This window comes from Cervus elaphus, chromosome 6, assembly GCF_910594005.1.
Source record: "Cervus elaphus chromosome 6, mCerEla1.1, whole genome shotgun sequence".
Classification (NCBI taxonomy): Eukaryota; Metazoa; Chordata; class Mammalia; order Artiodactyla; family Cervidae; genus Cervus; species Cervus elaphus.
In genome coordinates this window covers 22,750,690-22,772,387 of record NC_057820.1, presented here as the reverse complement: position 1 = coordinate 22,772,387, position 21,698 = coordinate 22,750,690, and the positions used below count along the sequence as shown (strand labels likewise).

General features: G+C 37.0%; 1 protein-coding gene across 2 annotated transcripts in view; it reads left to right on the top strand.

Annotated features, from left to right (window-relative positions):
• Positions 1–21,698, top strand: part of BMP2K (BMP2 inducible kinase) — a 114,229-nt gene that overhangs the window by 62,020 nt on the left and 30,511 nt on the right. For both annotated transcript variants that reach the window (XM_043906387.1, XM_043906386.1), the window contains exons 6-11: positions 73–154; positions 4,190–4,322; positions 10,281–10,384; positions 13,213–13,292; positions 17,361–17,521; positions 21,409–21,590. In XM_043906387.1, the coding sequence (XP_043762322.1) occupies positions 73–154; positions 4,190–4,322; positions 10,281–10,384; positions 13,213–13,292; positions 17,361–17,521; positions 21,409–21,590 (742 nt within the window). The remainder of the gene's footprint in view (positions 1–72; positions 155–4,189; positions 4,323–10,280; positions 10,385–13,212; positions 13,293–17,360; positions 17,522–21,408; positions 21,591–21,698) is intronic.

Genomic DNA, 21,698 nt, shown 5'->3' with positions numbered 1-21,698 from the left:
TGTTTTATGTAGAAACAATGCAGTATGTCTTTTTTTTTATATCTCCGCTCCATTTTACTTATTTACTGCCAGGTATACAACTCTGTCATACAGAGCCCCTGAAATGATCAACCTTTATGGAGGGAAGCCTATCACCACCAAGGCTGATATCTGGGTAAGGCCAAGAAAGGCTGACATTTTCACTAACCAAATTAACAAGATCTGAATTCAGTTGATTATCTTCCCCCTGTCCTCCACAAGGTTATTTCCTAATAAGTAGAAGAGAGTGGTGGACAGTAAAGCTTACTAATAGCAGAAGAAAAATATTAGCACATATCTTCTTGATCCGGAGATGGAAAACTTAGGTATAAAAAAGCAAGTAAACAGTTTCCACATAACGTAACTTTTTACCACAGTATTTTTTAGAATTTAGATTATATATGACGGTTAAAATTTTTTTGATTTGAGTGCAGTTTTGGAAAAGCTGGCCATAACTCTTAACTGGTTATGCTTATAATTTTCTCAAGTATTTTAGGATCTTTTTAGTGGAAACTAGCATGAGTAAAATTTTTAAAAAATTATAAACATACCGTTGACTAACCTCTGTATATTGAGGTTCTTTAGCATCTATATATAGATTGAATTATTGAGGTTTACCATGTTTCTATGGCTTCCCTTGTGGCTCAGATGGTAAAGAATCTGCCTACAGTGCAGAAGACTCAGGTATGATCCCTGGTTCGGGAAGATCCCCTGGAGAAGGAAATGGCAACCCACTCCAGTATTCTTGCCTGGAGAATTCCATGGACAGAGGAACCTGCGGGGCTACGGTCCAGGGTGTCTCAAAGAATTGGACACGACTGAGTAACTAACACACACAACATGTTTCTATAGAGTTGAACTTTATGTTAGAGAGTCAATATGTCTTTTGAGGTTATTTCATAAGTAAAATGTGTTTTGTCTATATTTAATAAACTAGCAGGAAACTATTTTAAATGTGAATTCATTTAAATTTAACAAGCATTCAGCCATATCTGCCACCAGTGGCCATATTAGGAACTGAGGAAAAACATTCAGAAGTATTTCTAGAGTTTACAAGAAAAGTCATTTGATTTCATTTTAAAGCATAATATTTAGAAAGCAGTCAGGCGTAATGGGTGAAAGCAAATGAATATCTTCTTGGTGCTCCTTTCCTGACCAAATTCTTTTATAGAGATTGGGAAATATTCTTGCAAGGTAATAAAAAAAGAGTATCTACAATATTTTTCCCTCTGTCTACATATTATGCACTTTTTCATCAGTGGTTCTTAAATCTTGTGGTAGTTGAATTTGTATGTAATTGAATGAAACCACAAATAGGTTTGATTTAGTCAATTTGCTCCTGCTTACAGATTCCCAGCTTGTATAACTCAAATTCAGTTGGCTCTTCTCAGCATTGACATTTGATTCATTAATTGGCTTATAGTAAATAGCTTGTAGTATAATGTAGAAAACAAATTCAGTTGAATCTTAATTTATAAAATGAAGGTATTAATTAGAGGAGGTGATTGTGGAAGTCTTTTCCTGGCCTAATTTTGTGACTAGTGTTGAAACCCACATTACCTAAAAGAGTATTTCAACAGCGGAGGAAACAACAGATTCATACGTTGACTGCTGTTTTGAAATCATCAAGGGTTGATTTAAAAAAAGTCTTTTAAGAACATGTTTGTTACCCAATGTCTTAACAAAAAGGAGGGAGTCTTTCTTTGTTGTTTGTTTTTCCCCAAGCTTAAAATTTGTGCCAGGATGGCTAAAATTGTCAGCGATAGGTGGCTCAGTGGTAAAGAGTACATCTGCTAATGCAGGAGACATGAGTTTGATCCCTGGGTCAGGGAAGCTCCCCTGGAGAAGGAAATGGCAACCCACTCCAGTATTCTTGCCTGGGAAATCCCATAGACAGAGGACCCTGGAGGGCTGCAATCCATGGGGTCACAAAAGAGTAGGACATAATTTAGCAACTAAACAGCAACAAGTTTAAAATTTATTCCATTTACAGGTTAGTTATATGGAGTGGCATTTCTATAATGGGTAACTGGATATAGCTGTGGGATGACAAATAGATACTCAAAGATAAAAAAGAAGCCAGAAAAAAAAAAAAAGAAGCCAGAAAAATTATCAGAAAACAGAATGTATTTATATGCTTGACAGAGATAGAGTTTCAATTTCCTTGATACCATTTTTATGCTTGTCATAGCTCAGATGAAATGCCTACAACATTTTAGGTGTGAATTTGAGAATATCCAGAAAAAGAAATCAGTTCATATCAGTTAAGAGCTATATTTTGATCTTATTTCAGAACAGTATTTAGAGAGTTATGATATTGAGGTTAAAGTATTCATTTAGCATATGTATTTTGGAGAAATTCATTTTTTACTTTGAAATTTCTATTGTAGGTTATTTTTATCCTGAGAACTAGGATGCTGATTTTATTGACCAATAGGAAGTTCAGTGAGAGATGCTTCATGTTACCTTTTAATGGGGAAAATGGAAGATGGTGATACTCAACCCTCAGAATTAGGTCATTCATTCCCTCCTGTTTCCTGAACAGTTCTCATTGTATCAAATGGAAAAAGAGGGAAATGCCTTTGGTGTGAAAAAAATTAGGACACCTCCTTGTGTTCACACTCTGAAGCAGAGTATTTTAGATTAATGTTTTTGAAGTACACTGGCATTGCTATCTAAAATTGTTACCTGGGAACTCCCACAACATATACTCTAACAAAAGACACATTACTGAAGGTTTGAGTGACAAGATAAAACTGGCTAAAAAGCAGATCTCCTTTGCTTCACTGTCATCTGGGCAGAAGAAAGGTATAATTTAATGCAGACATTACACCATTAATAGTCATTTTTTTAGTGCTGTTAAGGAAGCCTTATGCTCAGTTTGCAGTATAGAAGCTGAAAATATCTTCCTTAGAGAAAAATGCATCATAAATTTTTTAAAGCCACATTGAACTCGTTACTTCCATTCAGAATCTTTGTAGTTTTATTAGTCACATAGTAAATAATCTAGTAATGTTTTTGAACTAATATATTGAAATTTCTAGAGTCTCTAAACTTGTTTCGTTAAAGGACTTTTGTAATATTGAAAATAATGTTTTGTAAATTAATACTGTTGAACTCAGAAAGGTATTTCTGTATTTTGTGACCTTCGTAGCAGTTATAAAACTAGTGTATTTGTTAATTGGCTTGCCAGGTTGCTGTGTGACGAAAAAGCCAACAAAGGCCAGCTGATGCGCTAGTGTTTAGATAGGCCAGATTTCAGTTATTGCTGATGTCATTGTATAGTAACTACTGGATAATTTTATGTAATCAGTTTAGAGTTAGAATTGTCCCTTACACTCATAACGCTTTGTAGGCGACACTTCTTGTGACAGTGTAATGATTTCTTGAGCAGAAAATCACATTTTATTACCACGTCTCAGATTTGAGCTGTTGGCAGTTTAGCTAAAAATTTCCTGTGCTACTTTTCCAGACACAATTTGTGTCTTAGGGTGTTTTGTATTCATTGTCAGAAAGTAGATTTATTGGCACTGTGATGTCTATGAATCCATACAAGCAAAGCAGACAGAGCCCTTTCTTTCTGAATTTTATATAGATTACTCAGGTACAAATATGACTAGTATAATGTAGAATGAAAATTGTAGGATTATGTTTAGAAGTAGAGAACTAATTTTTATACTATGAAATAATGACATGTGCTCAGTGAATAATCAGTGTTGATGGGTGTCTGATAAATTTAACTGTGCTGGCTAACTCCTATTTGAAACTTGGAGCTTTAAAATGTGTTTTATAGTGAATTTTTAAAATATTCTGCTACAAGGAGCTTTGTGCTTGCTTTGTTGGTTGTTACATGCTAGCTGTGTACTAAATATATATTTTCTTTGTGAAAGAAATGAAAATGTAATTTTTCTTCCAAAGGGAACCAGTCACTTCTAATTTTAGTTCTGTCATTCATGATCTAGTGTTCTATGAGAGCATTAATTCATCCATCTAGCCACACACATTAATTTAAGTTGTAATTTGTGAAAAGATTGAGTCAATATAGAAACATTAGGCTTTTGTTTTCTTAATAACATATTTAGTTTTTCATTTGTGGCTTTTTTTTTTTTTTGCTCTTGTGATCAAGTTGATACTTGAGTTCTGATGATATTCATGCTTCTTTGTTTTCCAGGCCCTGGGATGTTTACTGTATAAACTTTGTTTCTTCACTCTTCCTTTTGGTGAGAGCCAGGTTGCCATCTGTGACGGCAGCTTCACCATCCCAGACAACTCTCGTTATTCCCATAACATACATTGCTTAATAAGTAAGTACTTGGAAATTTATGAAAAGAATTGTAAGGTACTATACGCAGGGCCTGCTATTTCTGTTCCTTTACCTAAAACTAGTCTTTTAATTTCATGTTATTATAATTTTGTGAAACTGCTATAGTCAAGAAATACATTTAAAAGGATGTTCAGGGCCTTCCCTGGTGGTCCAGTGGTTGAGACTTTGCCTTCCAGTGCAGGGGGTGCTGGTTTGACCTCTGGTTGGGGAGCTAGGATTCCACATACCTCACCGCTATAAAACCAAAACATAAAAACACAGAAGCAATATTGTAACAGATTCAATAAAGATTTTAAAATTTATCTACATCAAAAAAATCTTTAAAAAAAGATGTTTATAAGACTTTTATAGGAATGAAAATAGACTAATTACTGATTAGTACATGGATGTTTTTAAGCTCTAGATAAGCTTTTATAGAACATAGAGGTTATGTAATTAAGGAAACTGGAATTTCTGGAAAAACTTTCCAGCATAACATTTCATTATTCAGTCTTTGTACTTTTGAAATCAAAATAACCTGATCTGTTTCTTGTTTAGATCAAACTATTTCCAATTTAAAATTGTAGTTTATTTGCCACATTTTTTACTGTTTATTCCTTGTTGATTATAAAATCAGAAAGCAAGCTAAGTGTAATATCAGAAGGAGTAATCTTGTGGACATTTCATTCCAAAAGAATGCCTCAGTTTTTCTTACAGTCTCTTTTCAGAGTTTTTTCTTCGTTTTTGACAGATCCTGTAACTTAATTTCTTGAATATGCACATGGTATAATTTCTGCAAAAGATGATTTGTTACACATTTGGTGATTGACTAACTTTTGTAATTTATGAGGCTCATGTAACTCAAAAAAAAACCACCCCAAAACACAGAGCAAACACTCCAAGAGAAAAACAATCGAAATGGAGCATAAAAGGATATATGTTGCTTCACTTGGCAAACTTATTTAAAGCATAATCTTCTTTGTTTCTTTAAAGAAATCCACATTTCTTTAATGTAGATTTGCCCATACATGTTGGAAATTAGAGGATTATGTCAGCTGAACACAAAAACTACACTACTTCACATAGAGTGTTTTTCCTAGGTGAGGGGAACCAGAGTAATGGCGTGGGGGAGGTGGTGTTATAACTTACAGGGGAAAGGAAATAGCCCTAAGCTTGGCTGCTTCACTGCCAGCATGAACTTTCAGCTCTAATTGGAGAATATTAAACATGAGTGCTTGTACCTGGGGTTTCCTTCCCAGAGAGGTCTACCTCTCAGCTTTTGTGTGACTCTCTGCTAATGGATGGCCTCCTGAATAGCATCCTTTATGGCTCAGAACTGCACTTTATCTTTATTGGTGGATAACCTCCTAGTCTTGTTTTGATATGTTTTTCTGTCCTTCTGACAGCTTTCAGCCAAATAAGCTACCTGCCTGGGCAGTCCAAGTTACCTTTTCAGATACCAATTAATGTTTTTCTCAGAGTTCTGGTGACTGAGCTGTATAGGTTTTCAGTGGTTTGTCTCATCTCTCTTTTCTCCATTAGCCTTGTTATTTTTAGCTTGCCATTTTGCAAAATGTGTATTTTTTTTTTCAAAGAGCAAGCATACCTTTTGAGTATATATGAATAAACATCAGACCCATCAAGCCACTCTGTTTTAACCAGTTGCTTTCTTCCTTCATTGCAAAATTTAGGGCATCAGAAGCATGAAAGAACTGATTAATTGGAATGCTCAAAAAATAGATTGAGGAATTTTCTTTGGCTGTTGAGTGTTCTAGCCAATTGAAATTTAACCTTTCTTTGAAGCTTTTGTTATAAATCACCATATCAGTGGCATGATTTTGTTGTTAAGTATAATGTTTTTTTTTTATCACAATTGGACTAAGGATTTTATTGAGGATCTTGCAGTGTCTGCTGATTGCCAAAGGTGGGAGATGGGTGAAAGAGATGAAGGTGGTCAAAAGGTATAAACTTTGAGTTATAAAGTAAGTCCTGAGGATGTAATATACAGCATGTGACTATAGTTAAAAATATTGTACTGTGTACTGTATATTTCGAAGTTGCTAAGACAGTAGATCTTAAAGAGTTCCCATCCCAAGGGAAAACAATGTTTAATTCTGTGAGGTGATAGATATTTACTATATCTACTGTGGTCACCCATTTCATAATACATATATACATAAAATCATTATGTTACTCACATAATGAACTTCTCTGTCTGACCTGGGCTTTCCTGGTAGCTCAGCTGGTAAAGAATCTGCCCGCAATGCAGGAGACCCTGGTTCGATTCCTGGGTCAGGAAAATCCTCTGTATAAGGGATAGGCTACCCACTTTCCTGGTGACTCAGTCGGTAGAGAATCCGCCTACAATGTGGGAAACCTGGGTTCAATCCCTGGGTTGGGAAGATTCCCCTGGAGGAGGGCATGGCAACCCACTCCAGTATTCTTGCCTGGAGAATCCCATGGACAGAGCAGCCTGGCGGGCTACAGTCCACGGGGTTGCAAAGAGTCAGACACGACTGAGTGACTAAGCACAGCACAGCACAGCACTGTCTGACTGACTTGACTTAGCGTATATGCTACCCTCATGTTTATCCATGCTGCAAATGGCAAGATTTCTTTCTCTTTTTTTTTAATGACTGAATAATATTCCATTGGTATATATACATACATACACACACACACCTCTCACATTTTCTATATCCATTGACCCATTGATGGACACTTAAGTTGCTTTCATGTCTTGGCTATTGTAAATAATGCTGCAGTGAACTTGGGGGTGCACATATTTTTGTGAGTTAGTGTTTTTGTTTCTTTCAGATACATACTCAGAAGTAGGATTGATGGATTATATGATAGTTCTTTTTTCAACTTTTTGACATACCTCCATACTGTTTTCCATAGTGGCTGCACCAATTTATATTCCCACCAACATTGCACAAGGGTTTCCTTTTTATCACGTTCTACCAACACCTGTTGGGCTTCCCAGGTGGCTTAGTGAGAAAGAATCTGCCTGTCAATGCAAGAAGACACAGGAGATGCAAGTTCTATCCCTGGGTCAGGAAGATCCCTTGGAGGAGAAAATGGCAACCTATTCCAGTATTCTTGCCTGGGAAATCCCACGGACAGAGGAGCATGACAGGCTATAGTCCGTGGTGTCACAGAGAGTCGGATATGACTGAGCGACTAACACACATATACATGTATACTTTTTAAAAGTTGATTTTATATTTGCAATAGAAGCAAAGTTAATGGGAGTGGTCTTGTGGTGACTAACATGATCATTTTAAGTTGGGTAAACAGGGGTGTATTCTAGCTTTTTTGTCTTTTCTAAAAAACTTAGTAACTTGATTCACTTTTAGATCAGTTAGACGTGTGTATTCATTAATCCAGCAGTCCCCAACCTTTTTGTTATCAGGGACGGCTTCCCTAGTGGCTCAGACAGTAAAGAATCCACCTGCCAAACAGGGGACCTGGGTTCAATCCCTGGGTCAGGAAGATCCCCTGGAGAAGGAAGTGGCAACTTACTCCAGTATTTTTGCCTGGACAATCCCATGGACAGAGGAGCCTGGTGGGCTATAGTCCATGGGATTGCAAAAGAGTTGGACATGACTTAGTGAGCAACAACAACAACAGACAAACTAAACAGCCTCCAGAAAATGTATTCCTACATGAAAATGTGAGCTAGGGGAGTTAGAGGTCCTTTTGTTTGCTTGTAAGATGATGTCAATACACCGACAGCCTGGTTACTTAATCATTAGGAGATGTGCTATGCTTAACTTGAGAGAGAGAGTTACCTATACAGATATTGGTTAGAAAACATAAAAGCTCAAATTTATTTATTTCTCTTCAATGCTTCTCATGTACTGTAAAAGAAAAAAAAAATACAGGGTTGCCCAAAGGATTGCCATTCCTCTCTAGATACTCAGAAAACCTTTCCCAAGATTATGCCATGCCAGGAAAGTGTATTTTCGTATCCTCATTGTTCTGTACTCCTGTAGAATTTCTTCTCCTGAACTGCATTTTGTTGTTAGGTCACTGGTCTGCATGAAGGCGGGTATAAGACCTGACTGTGTGTCACTCATTGTAGTTTCTTAGGAACATTGTTCACTCAGTGGGAACCATCTTTAGAAAGACTCAAAGGGGAATTTTCTCTTTGCTTTCAATATTAGAAATGGTGCTTTTTCTTAGCACCTGGTTTGTTTTTAAGAATATTGCAATTCATATAATGGATCATGTTGCCCTATTTGTGTTGACAGCTAGAGAGCTAAATTTTTCCAGTTTTGGCCCTGCATTTGTAGAACCAAACATGTAATTTCTTTACTGACAACATTATCCCTCTTTTTTTTTTCTTCCTTTTAGCCATTACTTTTTCATTAGTCTTAATTTTCTCATATATTAAAAAAGAATTACAGTTTTGTATGCCACTTCAAGTCCTCTATAGGAAAAAGTATTTATAATTAGCTACTATTGAAATAAGATTTTAAAGGCCAAATAAACTGAATTGTTAGGATAGAAAAGTTTTAAGTTTATCAATTTTATAAGTTTCTTGTGATTTGTTTCACTTTTACAAATTACATGAATAAGCATTTATAAAAGTTGGTATAAATGTATTCCCATATCATATACTATTGTTGCTTCTAAAACAATGTATTGCTATCAAGATAAAATATGATTTTGGAGGATAAAATAAACCTTGTAGATTTTTCAGATCTTTTCTGGAATGAGGTTGAATATCAACTAATATTAGAATTAAATGTTTTGAGCTATTTCATTCTAACATGATAAAATAATAAAATATCAATTTTGTAAGTGGTAAATGTTAGCCTTTTTAAGTGTATAAAACCAAGTGACGTGCAGAATATAATAAAACTGAGTTCAAAATCTCTCAAATAACTTGTTTGTGCTTAGTGGCACTTGCCATCCAACCATGTTTTTAACCAGGTTAACTTATCATGCTGTCAGCGATGTATTACACGTTATTTGTTCAAATATTACCTATGATTGAAAGGAGGATTTAATTTTGATTTGTAATATTAAGGTAGTTATTTATATACTTTTATCTCAACATAATTTTGTTAGCAAATTTCAGAATATTGTCTAATTAATGCTGTAAACTTTATATTGCAAGTAGGTTTAAAAATGATTTGAACATGATAAGAATTTAATCAATGAAGCAGAGTTAGAAGATGAAGAATACCGTAACAAAATATGGTTTTTTTCATGTATAGGATGCAGTATAAATGTCGGCCTTCTTGTGAAATTGTAATTTAGCAAGTAGTTCAAGAAATGTAGTGGCCATTTTGGTTAGAAAAAAGGTCAGGCCTTTCAAGCAGTGCTGTAGGATTGGTGTGAAAACTGTTCATAATAGAACCGTAAGACTATGCTTGTACTTCTAAACATGTTGTGGATAGCATATTGAAATACAGAACTATGATGAATACTGCTGTCATCCATGTGGGAGGAAAATGTGTTTTAAGAAAACTACAGTGCCGACCCTGTACTACTTCCCTATACTACTTTGTTAAGTAGATTGTAATGCATATAGTTTAGTCTTCTCTTCATGTTTCAGAAGCCCTTAAAAATTGATATATCTAAAAATATTAGCAGATACGTAAAAGTTATTTTAGATAATAGTGAAAATAAGGACCCCTACTATAGCCCAGAAATTTTCTTGAATAATTCCCCAGTGTTGACTAAACTCACTTTTTGTTTTGTGTCAGAGTCTCAGAAGAATATTCATATTTGTAATTCATGCTTTCAGTACTGATCTGTCTTAGGACTCATTTATCTTTAGCTTGGGATAATGTATAAAATAACAATTTTTGTATTTTCTATAAACATTCCCAAATTTTACTGGAAGCATCACTAACCTTAGAATGGAAGTATATATCTTTTTAATGTGCCTCTAATTGCTTCTGTGTTCAGTGAAACTTCTTAACATTTTGGTTTATTCTTGTAGGGTTCATGCTTGAACCAGATCCAGAGCGGAGACCCGATATATTTCAAGTGTCATATTTTGCGTTTAAATTTGCCAAAAAGGATTGTCCAGTCTCCAACATCAATGTAAGTAGTTTTTGTACTATAAGTAAGTAGGATATGAATTTAAAATCCATTTCATCATGTGTGGGTATATATGCTTTCAGAGTCACTTGTTTCATGACAAGTGATGTAATGGTATATTTGTAATTAGTATTTTTGATGCAAAGCTGCAGATACAAAGTATAAGTGCTGGGGTGCTCTGGGGAGCTATGGTGGATTTGATGGCACTGCAGGACACTTTACATCATTGAGGGGATCACAGTGACATCTCTGAAATAGCATAGACTATTATTAAGTTGACTATTGAAAAAGCAGGACTGTTAGATTTCTTAGGAGCATGGTTGGGCTGGGGGTGTCATGAAAAATGGCTGAGATACTCAGCATTCTGTAAACTGAGAAAGTTTGGTTGCCCTTGGTGTACAGAGCATAGGCATTATAAATGGAGAGAAGTGGGTTCAGTTCCACAGAACTGGAAAAGGTCAGTTTTCATTCCAATCCCAAAGAAAGGCAATGCCGAAGAATGTTCAAAACTTCCACACAATTGCCCTCATCTGACACGCTAGCAAAGTAATGCTCAAAATTCTCCAAGCCAGGCTTCAATAGTACGTGAACTGTGAACTTCCAGATGTTCAAGCTGGATTAAGTAAAGGCAAAGGAACCAGAGATCAAATTGCCAATATCTGTTGGATCACAGAAAAAGCAACAGACTTCCAGAAAAACATCTACTTCGGCTTTATTGACTACACCAAAGCCTTTGACTGTGTGGATCACAACAAACTGTGGAAAAATTCTCAAAGAGTTGGGAATACCAGACCACCTTACTTGCCTCCTGAGAAATCTGTACTCAGGTCAAGAAGCAACAGTTACAACTGGACATGGAGCAACAGACTGGTTCCAAATTGAAAATGGAGTACATTGAGGCTGTATATTGTTTCCCTGCTTATTTAACTTCTATGCAGGGTACATCGTATGAAATGCTGGCTGGATGAAGCACAAGCTGGAATCAAGATTGCTGGGAGAAATATCAGTAACCTCAAATATACAGATGACACCACCCTTACGGCAGAAAGCAAAGAGGAACTGAAGAGCCTCTTGATGAAAGTGAAAGAGGAGAGTGAAAAAGCTGACTTAAAACTCAACATTTAGAAGACTAAGATCATGGTATCTGGTCCCATCACTTCATGGCAAACAGATGGGGAAACAATGGAAACAGTGAGAGACTTATTTTCATGGGCTCCAATATCACTGCAAATGGTGACTGCAGCCGTGAAATTAAAAGATGCTTACTCCTTGGAAGAAAAGCTATGACCAAGCTACACAGCATATTAAAAAACAGAGACATTATTTGCCAACAAAGGTCCGAATAGTCAAGGCTATGGTTTTTCCAGTAGTCATGTATGGTTTTGAGAGTTGAACCATAAAGAAAACCAAGTGCTGAAGAGTTGATGCTTTTGAACTGTGGTGTTGGAGAAGACTCTTGAGAGTCCCTTGACCTGCATGATCAAACCAGTCCATCCTAAAGGAAATCAGTCCTGACTACTCATTGGAAGGGACTGATGCTGAAACTCCAATGCTCTGGCCACCTGATGCGAAGAACTGATTCATTGGAAAAGACCTTGATGCTGGGCAAGATTGAAGGCAGGAGGAGAAGGAGATGGCAGAGGATGAGATGGTTGGATGGCATCACCAACTTGATGGACAGGAGTTTGAGCAAGTTCCAGGAGCTGGTGGTTAACAGGGAGGCCTGGCGTGCTGCAGTCCAGGGCATCACCGAGAGTCAGACACAACTGAGGGACTGAACTGAACTGGACTCAGTTGTCTATATCAGTGACTGGTTTTGTATATTTTGGGAAGTTGCTTAATGTTTGTTATTTTTTCTGTAAAACAAGGATAGTAATTATGAGGATTAGAAATAATAACTGTAAAACCCAGCGTGTAGTTCAGGGAAGATGTATTATAGCTGATACCATTAAAAGGCTTTGAATGTGTCTGTTGTCTGCACCCTGTACTTCACTATATCAGATTAACAGTACATGGCAAGTCTGCTAACTTTAATAAAGGTCTAGAATCAAAACACTGATTTTTAAGCTTTTTCAACTTGAGTGGCCTTACTTTTTCTTATAGGTTTCCTTTGTATATAACTTAATCCACTCCACTAAGAAAAAAGAAGGAATTTGGTCCCTTTCCTTTTCATTTTTTGAAATTCTTGTTATGTCAGTGTAATATATTCTTGGTTGAAGCTGAAAGTCATTGCTCACATTCTAGTAATGAATTTTATTTGACATTTGCCTGGATTTTCAGCCTTTCACTCTGCAAACATTTATTGAGTACTTACTGTGACTTTTTTTGAGTAATTATTGTAAACTGAACACCAGAGAGCAGAAGCAAGTGAGCGAAGCCTCTGTTCTTGTTTGCTGGACTTGACAAGCAGTGTCATGAAAATTACCTTCAGTCTGTAAAACAGCACTTAATTCATGTACTTGGTGTTTGCTTCTTTTTCCAGTGTGTGAAATAGTCGTTGTGTGGTCCTTTATACCCCAGGTTTACCCATTTGTAAAGTGGTTATAATATATATATGTATTATATAATCTAATATTGTTCTGTTTTCCAAGGGTTTCTCTGGAATACAAATAAGAAAGCGACACTTGAGTGTAACACATAGTGATATTTGCGGATTAGATTGGGCAAATATGTGTCAACAACTTGTAGGTATCTACAAAGTGAAGAGGTGAAGAAATAGTTTCTCACAGACAGTGCTGTTAAAGTTTAAGAATATATTTGCAATGTTTCAATAAAACTTTCTGCAATTGAAACGAAAACTAAAATGAAATGTTTTATTTTTTTCTTCCAAGAATTCTCCTATTCCTTCAACTCTTCCTGAACCGATGACTGCTAGTGAAGCAGCTTCTAGGAAAAGCCAAATAAAAGCCAGGTAAGCAAAGCTATGCTGAAATTTGAAAAGGCATTTATTAAAAAAAAGCGGGGGGGCAGGGAACAGTACTCATTTTTAATCCTAGCAGATGTCATTGGTTAAATAGCATCTTCACCCACAAAGAACACTGTATTCCTCACTGCATGTAGTGTGACGTTGAGACAGCAAGTTCAAAGTAAGCCTTTTTGTGTGAGATAACAGGGTTTGACAGTAGTCACACTTGAACTGCTCCCTCTCTGCCTTCATGAAGTGATTGTGTAACTGGTGATGTTACATTGGGTCATCTTACAGGTGGGACTTGTCATTATTTCATCCCATGACAACTAATTTAGGAAATACTGTGTTTTATTTTATTGTTAGTAATGACCTTTTATTGATTTATGAAAAGAAGAGCTGTATGTAGTTTACAATGAATAGTTACAATGGCAACATTTTTAAGACCAATAGAGGAATATTTGTTGTTGTTCAGTCTCTCAGTTGTGTCTGACTCTTTGAGACCCATGGAATATTATAGTGTTTTAAATAATTTTATAGTTATTCACTACATTAATGTTTGATACAGATTATGTAGGTTAAGGCCTAAATCTGAGTAATGGTTGAATTAATGATAACCTTTTCTCCTCTTTTTTTTTTTGAGTTTAAAAGTGAGTAGATAGGACTGTATTTTAGATTATCAGGTATAGTTTTATATTTGGGGAGATTTCTTGATCACAGCTGTTTGTATTGTATTTCACTTAGGCAAAGTGTTTTGACATGAAATACGTAAAACCATCTGTCACACACTTGTTATATGCAGGATATAGATATGGAGGACCCAAAGAAAAAGAAGCGGTGTATTTCTAAGGAGTTCCCATTCAAGTGAAGATACACCAATGAACAGTTACAGCTTGCAGGTGATGAGGCTGTGAGCGTGGAGGAAGAGAGGACAGGGGCTCGGGGAGAATCCTTTCCTGGGGGCGGGCGTTGCTGGACTCTTTCTTGAAGGATGAGTAGTCTAGTCACTTGGAGTGATGGGTGGGAAGCTATGACAGGCAGACCTTTCAGGTAAGAACAGCCTTTGTGAGCTGCAAGATGGGAGCATGATAAGGGCACATCTACAGGAGGTTGGGAAATGAAGCTGAGGAGGCAGGTGAATGTCAGTCACAGCAACTTTATTCTCTGTCATGCTGAGAAATTTGGATTTTGGCCTTTAGGCAGGTGAATTTTCAACCTTGTAGTCAGTTTGCTGTTTGGAACTTGGTTGTGAGATGTGTTAGAAATAATCTGCTATTTGTAAATTGTTGAAATATCAATTGGGAATGACTTAATTTTTAAAAATAGCATCACTCTAAAACTGTTATCTTCATTCATTTGAATTTAAAATACTCTTGAGTAGGAGACAAAGGAGTAAAGTTACATCTAACTTGCAGGGATCCAGCTTGACTGACTGTCTTACTCATGATATAGCTGGAGTTAACAGCTGCTGTTATAGTTGAATGGTCATTATGAATTATTGTCAGACTTGTCAGCTAGTTTTATTGTTACTTGTCTTTTAAAATAATTATTTTGTCAATGATTAAATCTTTAAGTATAAATTTTTTAAAAAGCATGAGTCAATTGAAAAATAATGCTTTGAATATCTTTTCACCATGACACAAGCTATAGCTATACACTTACAAACAAATGAAATAGTTAACAAAAATTCACAGTGCTATTCATAGTATGTTAAACTATATATTATGTATATTGAATAATAGGGTTCATTGATCCTTACTGGTCAATAATATAAATTTCCTTTTTGTTGATAGTATCAGTAAAGAACTTGAAAAATTATAAATGGTAAAGTAAAAAATTAATCTTATTTTTCCATGTGAAAGTCATATTTCCAATGCGGGGGGAAGGGGAGTCTTTAAATAGCCAGTATCATTATTTACATATTTTAAAACCGTGAATATTATCTGCCTGCCCTACCTTCAATCTGTGAACTTTTTGTTTTACTTCTTAAAAGTTCCCTTCCATCCCCCAAAATTTGCATCTGCTCTTGGGACTGTTAAACATGTTAAACTTAATGTGATTTGTATCTTCAAGATGGCAGGGTTGAGAATCACTGTCCTGGCAGGTGGAAAAACTGAAGACTTTTAAGAGAAGAGAGAGTTTATATTTTAGGAAGATTGTTCAGGTTAGCAGGAAAGAAAAGAAAGCAAAACAAAAAAAATCAGCTCTGTGTTGGCTACAGTAGTGCGAATGAGGTTTTATAGCAGTGTTGATACCAGTAATTACTCAGTTTTTCGTTTCTGTTAAATTTGTATTTTCACTTTGCCTAATTCATCCTGGCATTTTCTTCTCATTTTTTCACAGGCTGCTTAATGTCTTTTACTGTCTGATGAAGTCATATTTATTTTTGTACCTCCAGTTCTCACCTGAGCCTTCTCTAGCCAAGTTAGGTTAAAGGTAGAATGAATAACTCTGTCAAACTTTTGACATTACTAGTGTTAGTGCTAATTATTTTTTCTGTGTTTTATTTTTGTGAACATGCGCCATATCTTCCTAGGTAGCCTGTAAACTCTTTGAAGACTGGGCACTGTCATGTTTGCAGGGTATCAGTAAAGTAATTGTATCGTAGATATTGGTGCATTAGGGAAATAAATTAGGCAACGCTAGACTAAACAACTGAGCCACCAGGGAAGTCTGCACAGCTTTTCAATGTGGTTTTTAGAGGTTTGCTGTGCTTGTGTGTGTTGTGAATCCTCTGTGGAGTGATATATAATAAAATAAGAACAAGGCAGGATGAGGCTTTGCCTGTACTACCCACTGAATAAAGAATGGTTAGACAAATGGAAAGACTGTATATAATGTTCCCCCCAGATTGCTTGAGTTTAGAGAGTATAGCATGGGCTTTAGTGCCATATCCATAATTTGGACTCAATAAATACTTTTTTAGATTAAATGAGATAATTGGTTATATGTACATGTGATCTTTTATTGCCTTAAATTTAGTTCAGTTTTCATTGTATCCTCCGCATTCTGTCTAAAACATAAATATTATTTTCAGAAAACTGCCCATATGCAATGTATTTCTATGATTTTCCAAAGTCTTTCTATTCAATTTCACTTCCTTTCTTTCTGAGAAGATAGTTGTTGACAGGGCTCCCTCTTGTGGTGTCTACAGATAGAGGAGAGAATGATAAATCTGTGCAGTGGACAGATCTATAGATCTGTTATGGTAGACAGGACTTTCTCTACATGCCGCAGATGTCTACTTGATGAATCATACATATGCAAAAATTTTAAGTGTCAGGTCATTTGAAAATGTGCTAAGGGAACTTGGTAAAGAGATTTTATTGCAGTCCTTTTGAAAAGTGAACTTAGACCTATTAAAAAGTATGAGTTTTTGTTTTGAATTTATAAAAAGCAGATTTAATAACTATGAAAGTTAAACATTTTTTGTGGCTTTTTTTGAAAGAGAAGTGTCTTCTCAGATTATCTTTAGTGTCTCCTGATTTCCATTTGACCACTCACATCTATGACCTAAACTAGATCCTAGTGTGAAAACTTTTATATGATTTCCATTCAGTGTTTCAAGTCAAGCAAAGATAAAGATTCAAGAAGTTGAAGGTGAGCCGGTAGCTCCACCTGTTAAACATTTTGGTTTCTTTTGTTTTATGTGCCCTAGGACATATTCTTTCTTTCTTAGGCCGAGTCCAAGCTAAGGAAGACTGTTATTTGTTGTTTATTTTTATGTTTCTGACTAGTTTAGAAAGTTGGCTCTCACTTTTGTCTACAACCTTACTGAGAAGGCTTCTGTGTGTTTATTTTATCTCCTTAAGAGCAATCCTATACTCTTTTTCTGCCGGCTTCAGTGGCAGACTATGTGTGGAAGCAGTCTGGTTTGAGGAAGTTGGTTCATTTTATTTCATTTACTTCCTTATCTTTATTAACATTTGATACTTGATAATGAGACTTAGGAAGAAGCCAAGAGGACTAACATGATCATCAATAATAATAAATATGCATCTGCTTAAATAGATGCTTCATAAATTAGAAATAATCCCAGTATTTGGAGTGACATGTCTTCTTCTTCTATTGTAGAATAACAGACACCATTGGACCAACAGAAACCTCAATTGCACCAAGGCAAAGACCAAAGGCCAATTCTACTACTGCCACTCCCAGTGTGCTGACCATTCAAAGTTCAGCAACACCTGTTAAAGTCCCTGTTCCTGGTGAATTCGGTAATCACAGACCAAAAGGTAATACAGCCCTGCCACCCTCGTCCCCTTTATAGTTGATTTACATAAACCTTTTATGGCTTGGTTACCTAGCAGTGTAAATTATTGGCAGACTTATTGTGAAGCAGGTATATTACACAGTACTTTAAGAAACATAAAGCTACTAATGTGTAATAAACTCAGCTAATTATTTTCCTAATGTTCTCAGCAAAGGTAAGTTACTGGCAGTATAAAAGTATGGTATAAAAACCTCACAATTTGCTTATCCCTAGAGTCATCTTCAACTAGTAGGGGTTCGAAGTTGATACTAAAGTTCAAGAGTATAGAAAATTCTGTATTGTATTGGAAAGGAAGAATTTGAAACTCTAGCCTTTATTTGTGTAAAATTGTTTTCAACTAGTATATTTTAAATTAGAATACTCTTAACGGACTTCCCAGGTGGTGCCGTGGTAAAGAATCTGCTTGCCGATGCAGACGTGGATTCAATCCCTGGGTTGGGAAGATCTGCTGGAGTAGGAGATGGAACCCACTGTAGTATCCTTGCCTGGAAAAGTCCATGGACAGAGGAGCCTGAATCCATGGGTTTGCCGAGTCCAGCATGACTAAACAACTGAGCAGTCACACACAATGGTTAAAAACCCACATATTGAGTCTCATGAACCTGAATTTCAGTCCTGTATCTTCTGTTTTTTTTTATAATAAGTGAAGTGAAGTTGCTCAGTCATGTCTGACTCTTTGCAGCTCCATGGACTGTAGCCCACCAGGTTCCTTCGTCCATGGGATTTTTCAGGCAAGAGTACTGAAGTGGGTTGCCATTTCCTTCTCCAGGGGATCTTCCCGACCCAGGGATCGAACCTGGGTCTCCCACATTGCAGGCAGACGCTTTACCCTCTAAGCCAGCAGGGAAGCCCCATATGTATTATGAGAATATAGGATTGTTGTGTGAGGATTAAATGACTGCTTACTGTAATGCCTGCCCCATAATATGCCCTTCAGAAATGTTCACTCGTAACTATAATACATGCTCAAGAAGACAGTATATTATCTGATGTAACATATGCCTGTGGTGATCAGGCATACCCGATGGAGGAATATTCTATGGAAAAGGGAACATAGGGAAGTATGAAGTCTTTATGTCTAATTCCCGTTTTACCATCTCTTAGCCTCACTGTTCTCTTCTGTAAAATGGGAAAACAGCTATTCTGTTTTAAAGAGTAAATAACAAGGTGTATTGTATCTTGGAAAATGCTGTTTCATGGCAAGCATTCAACGTGAATTTCCCTTTTTATACCTTTCTGGGGTGGGGATGCTCTTACTCTTACCTATCATGTATTTCAGCCCTTCAGCCAGAGACCACTAGGAACACACTTATATTTGAGTAAATTTGGTTTATTACTCAGAAACCCTGGAAATCTGTGGGAGTATCTCAGTAAGAAGGTGTCTAAAAAGACTTATGAAAGGGTTTGGGCTTGTTTTTGGTAATTTGGGGGAGGTAGGGGTATAATATCATTATGTAGAAGGAGAGATGGAGAAGCCTCATTTGGAAATAAAGCAACATTCAGTCATATTGGCCAGGATTGAGAGAAGTTTGGTCATTTTGTGGCTTGGACAGTGTTCCTGATTTTGCCAGTGCTGAGACATGATTATGGAGTGGGCTTGTCGTGATCCATCACTGCCACAGGATGGCCTTGTCTGATGCTGGTGTTCTGTAAAACTGTTCACGTTTATCAGGAGACTCCTCCATGCCATGACAGGGGCAGCGCTGCTGCTTCTTCCATGCTTGCAGTTTAAGTTGGGGAAAAAAACAACCTCCCCGCCCCCCCCCCCCCCCCCCCCCGCCTGCCACATGTATACATCTCTTAAGATTTCTTTTCCCATTAAATCTTACATAAAAGTAACACATGAATAAAATTTAAAAAAATATTCATACAAAGCAGTAATATTCAGAAAACTGTAGATATCTCCAATCTTTTTCTTCCTAAAGTAGACTAGCAACAGTTTGGTGTACCTCCTCCCAGTCCTTTTTATGTTTTTGCATGTATAAACACAGATATAAATAATTCATGTTGGGTTAAACATAAATGCATTCATACTAGATACAGTTCTCTACAGCTTGATTTTTCTTAATATGCTTTGGGGGGGCCTCCCAGGTGGCTCAGTGGTAAACTACCTGCCAATACAGGAGACATGGGTTTGATTCCAGGATTGGGAAGATCCCCTGGAGAAGGAAATGGCAACCCGCTCTAGTATATCTTGCCTGGGAAATCCCATGGATAGAGGATCCTGGCAAACTACAGTCTGTTGGGTCACAGAAGAGTAGGACATGACTTAGAGATTCAGTAACAACAATAAACTTTGGAGAGCTATGCATAAATCTGCATGCATGGTGCATATCGTATTTTTATAAACACTTTCAAGAATAATTTAAAAGGAATATGCATTTTCTTATAATTCTAAGAGTTGTTGCTCAGTCATGCCCCATGGACCGCAGCACACCAGGCCTCCCTGTCCCTCACCATCTCCCAGAGCTTGCTCAAACTCATGTCCATTGAGTCGGTGATGCCATCCAACCATCTTGTCCTTTGTCGTCCCCTTCTGCCTTCAGTCTTTCCCAGCATCAGGGTCATTTCTAATGAGTCGGCTCTTTGCATCAAGTGGCAAGACGTGCATATAGATTCCTTGTATTTTGTAAACATTTTCAAGAATAATTAAAAGAAACATGCATTTTCTTATAATTGGAAGAGTTAGAAATAGTCGTAAAACTTATCTTCATAGAGATGCTGTATTTAAGGCCTGTGGAGGTTTGAAGACATTAATATTGATGAGAAAGAGTCCTCTTTCTCCTTGGCACGCTCCCTCCCTTTCCCCCTTCGGATTAAATAGTCACATTTGATTTTACAGTAACTTGTTGGAAGAGAATATAGAAATTACCGTATATTACATTTCCTCTTTTTAAGTTGTGTATTTCATCCTCTTGGTTATTTCTGAAGTTTATTTGTAGGGTTTTCCTGTGGTACAGTTTATAAAGCTTATAGATAAATTTCTATTTAGGAGCCAGTGTTAGTAGATTTTCTACAGTAGCATTTATTGAACATCTGTTATATAAAAAGTTAATTGGGGTGCTAAAATAAATAATAATAAAGTCTTCACCCCATCTCTCAGGAGTAATAGTTAGGAAATAGCCATGTAAACAGTTAATGTGTGCAATGCCGAGATAAATGTTATAAAACCAAGTGGAAGCTTTAGATGAAAGAACAAGGAGAGATTTGAGATAAATTTTAAAGGATAACAACAGTTGCAGTGCGTGGAAACTGGCATTTTGGTTAGAGAATCCTGTCAGCAAACATGCAGACTCAGGATGGAGCATCATACAGTTGAGAAATGTGGAACATTTCAAACTGGCCTGGCTGGTGTGTCCATGGAGAGAGAGCATGGAAAATGACTTGTTCATGAGTTGTAACTGACAAAATTAACTTTCATGAATGCTTTTGCTATAGTAAATAATCCATTTAGACTACATTCATTTGGAAGTTTCTATAAAATAAGGATATAGATGCCTTGGTTAATGAGTACTGAAATGAGTGTTTTGAAGTCCAACCATTTTATTGAAATCATGAGTCTTTAATTTTTACTCCCTGAAATGGAGCACATTTGCTTTGCAGCGTTGTGTTTCTGCTGGGCAGCGAAGTGAATCAGCTCTGCCTGTACCTGTGTCACCCCTTTGGACGTCCTCCTCACTTAGGTCACCCCAGAGCCTTGAGCAGGGCTCCCTGTGCTGTGCAGTAGGCTCTCGTCAGTTGTCTGTTTTATCCGTAATAGTGTATATATGTCAGCTCCAGTTTTCCTATCCGTCCTACCCCCTTGAAATCATGATGATGCTAATGTAAGTTTTTGAACACCTCTTCTAGGAGCGCTGAAGCCCGGAAACGGCCCCGAGGTTTTGCTGGGCCCGGGGCCCCCCCAGCAGCCCCCGCAGCAGCACCGAGTCCTCCAGCAGCTGCAGCAGGGGGACTGGAGGCTGCAGCAGCTCCACCTGCAGCCCCGTCACCCTCCGCAACAGCAGCCCCTTCAGGACGCCTACGTGCAGCAGGTGGGTCTGCCACTTGAGATGCAGAAGTATCTGTATCTTTTGTATGTATAGCCTCTATAGCTGTGAAGTTCATGCCAGTTGTAAATAGCAGTGAGTTCCCTTTTGTCT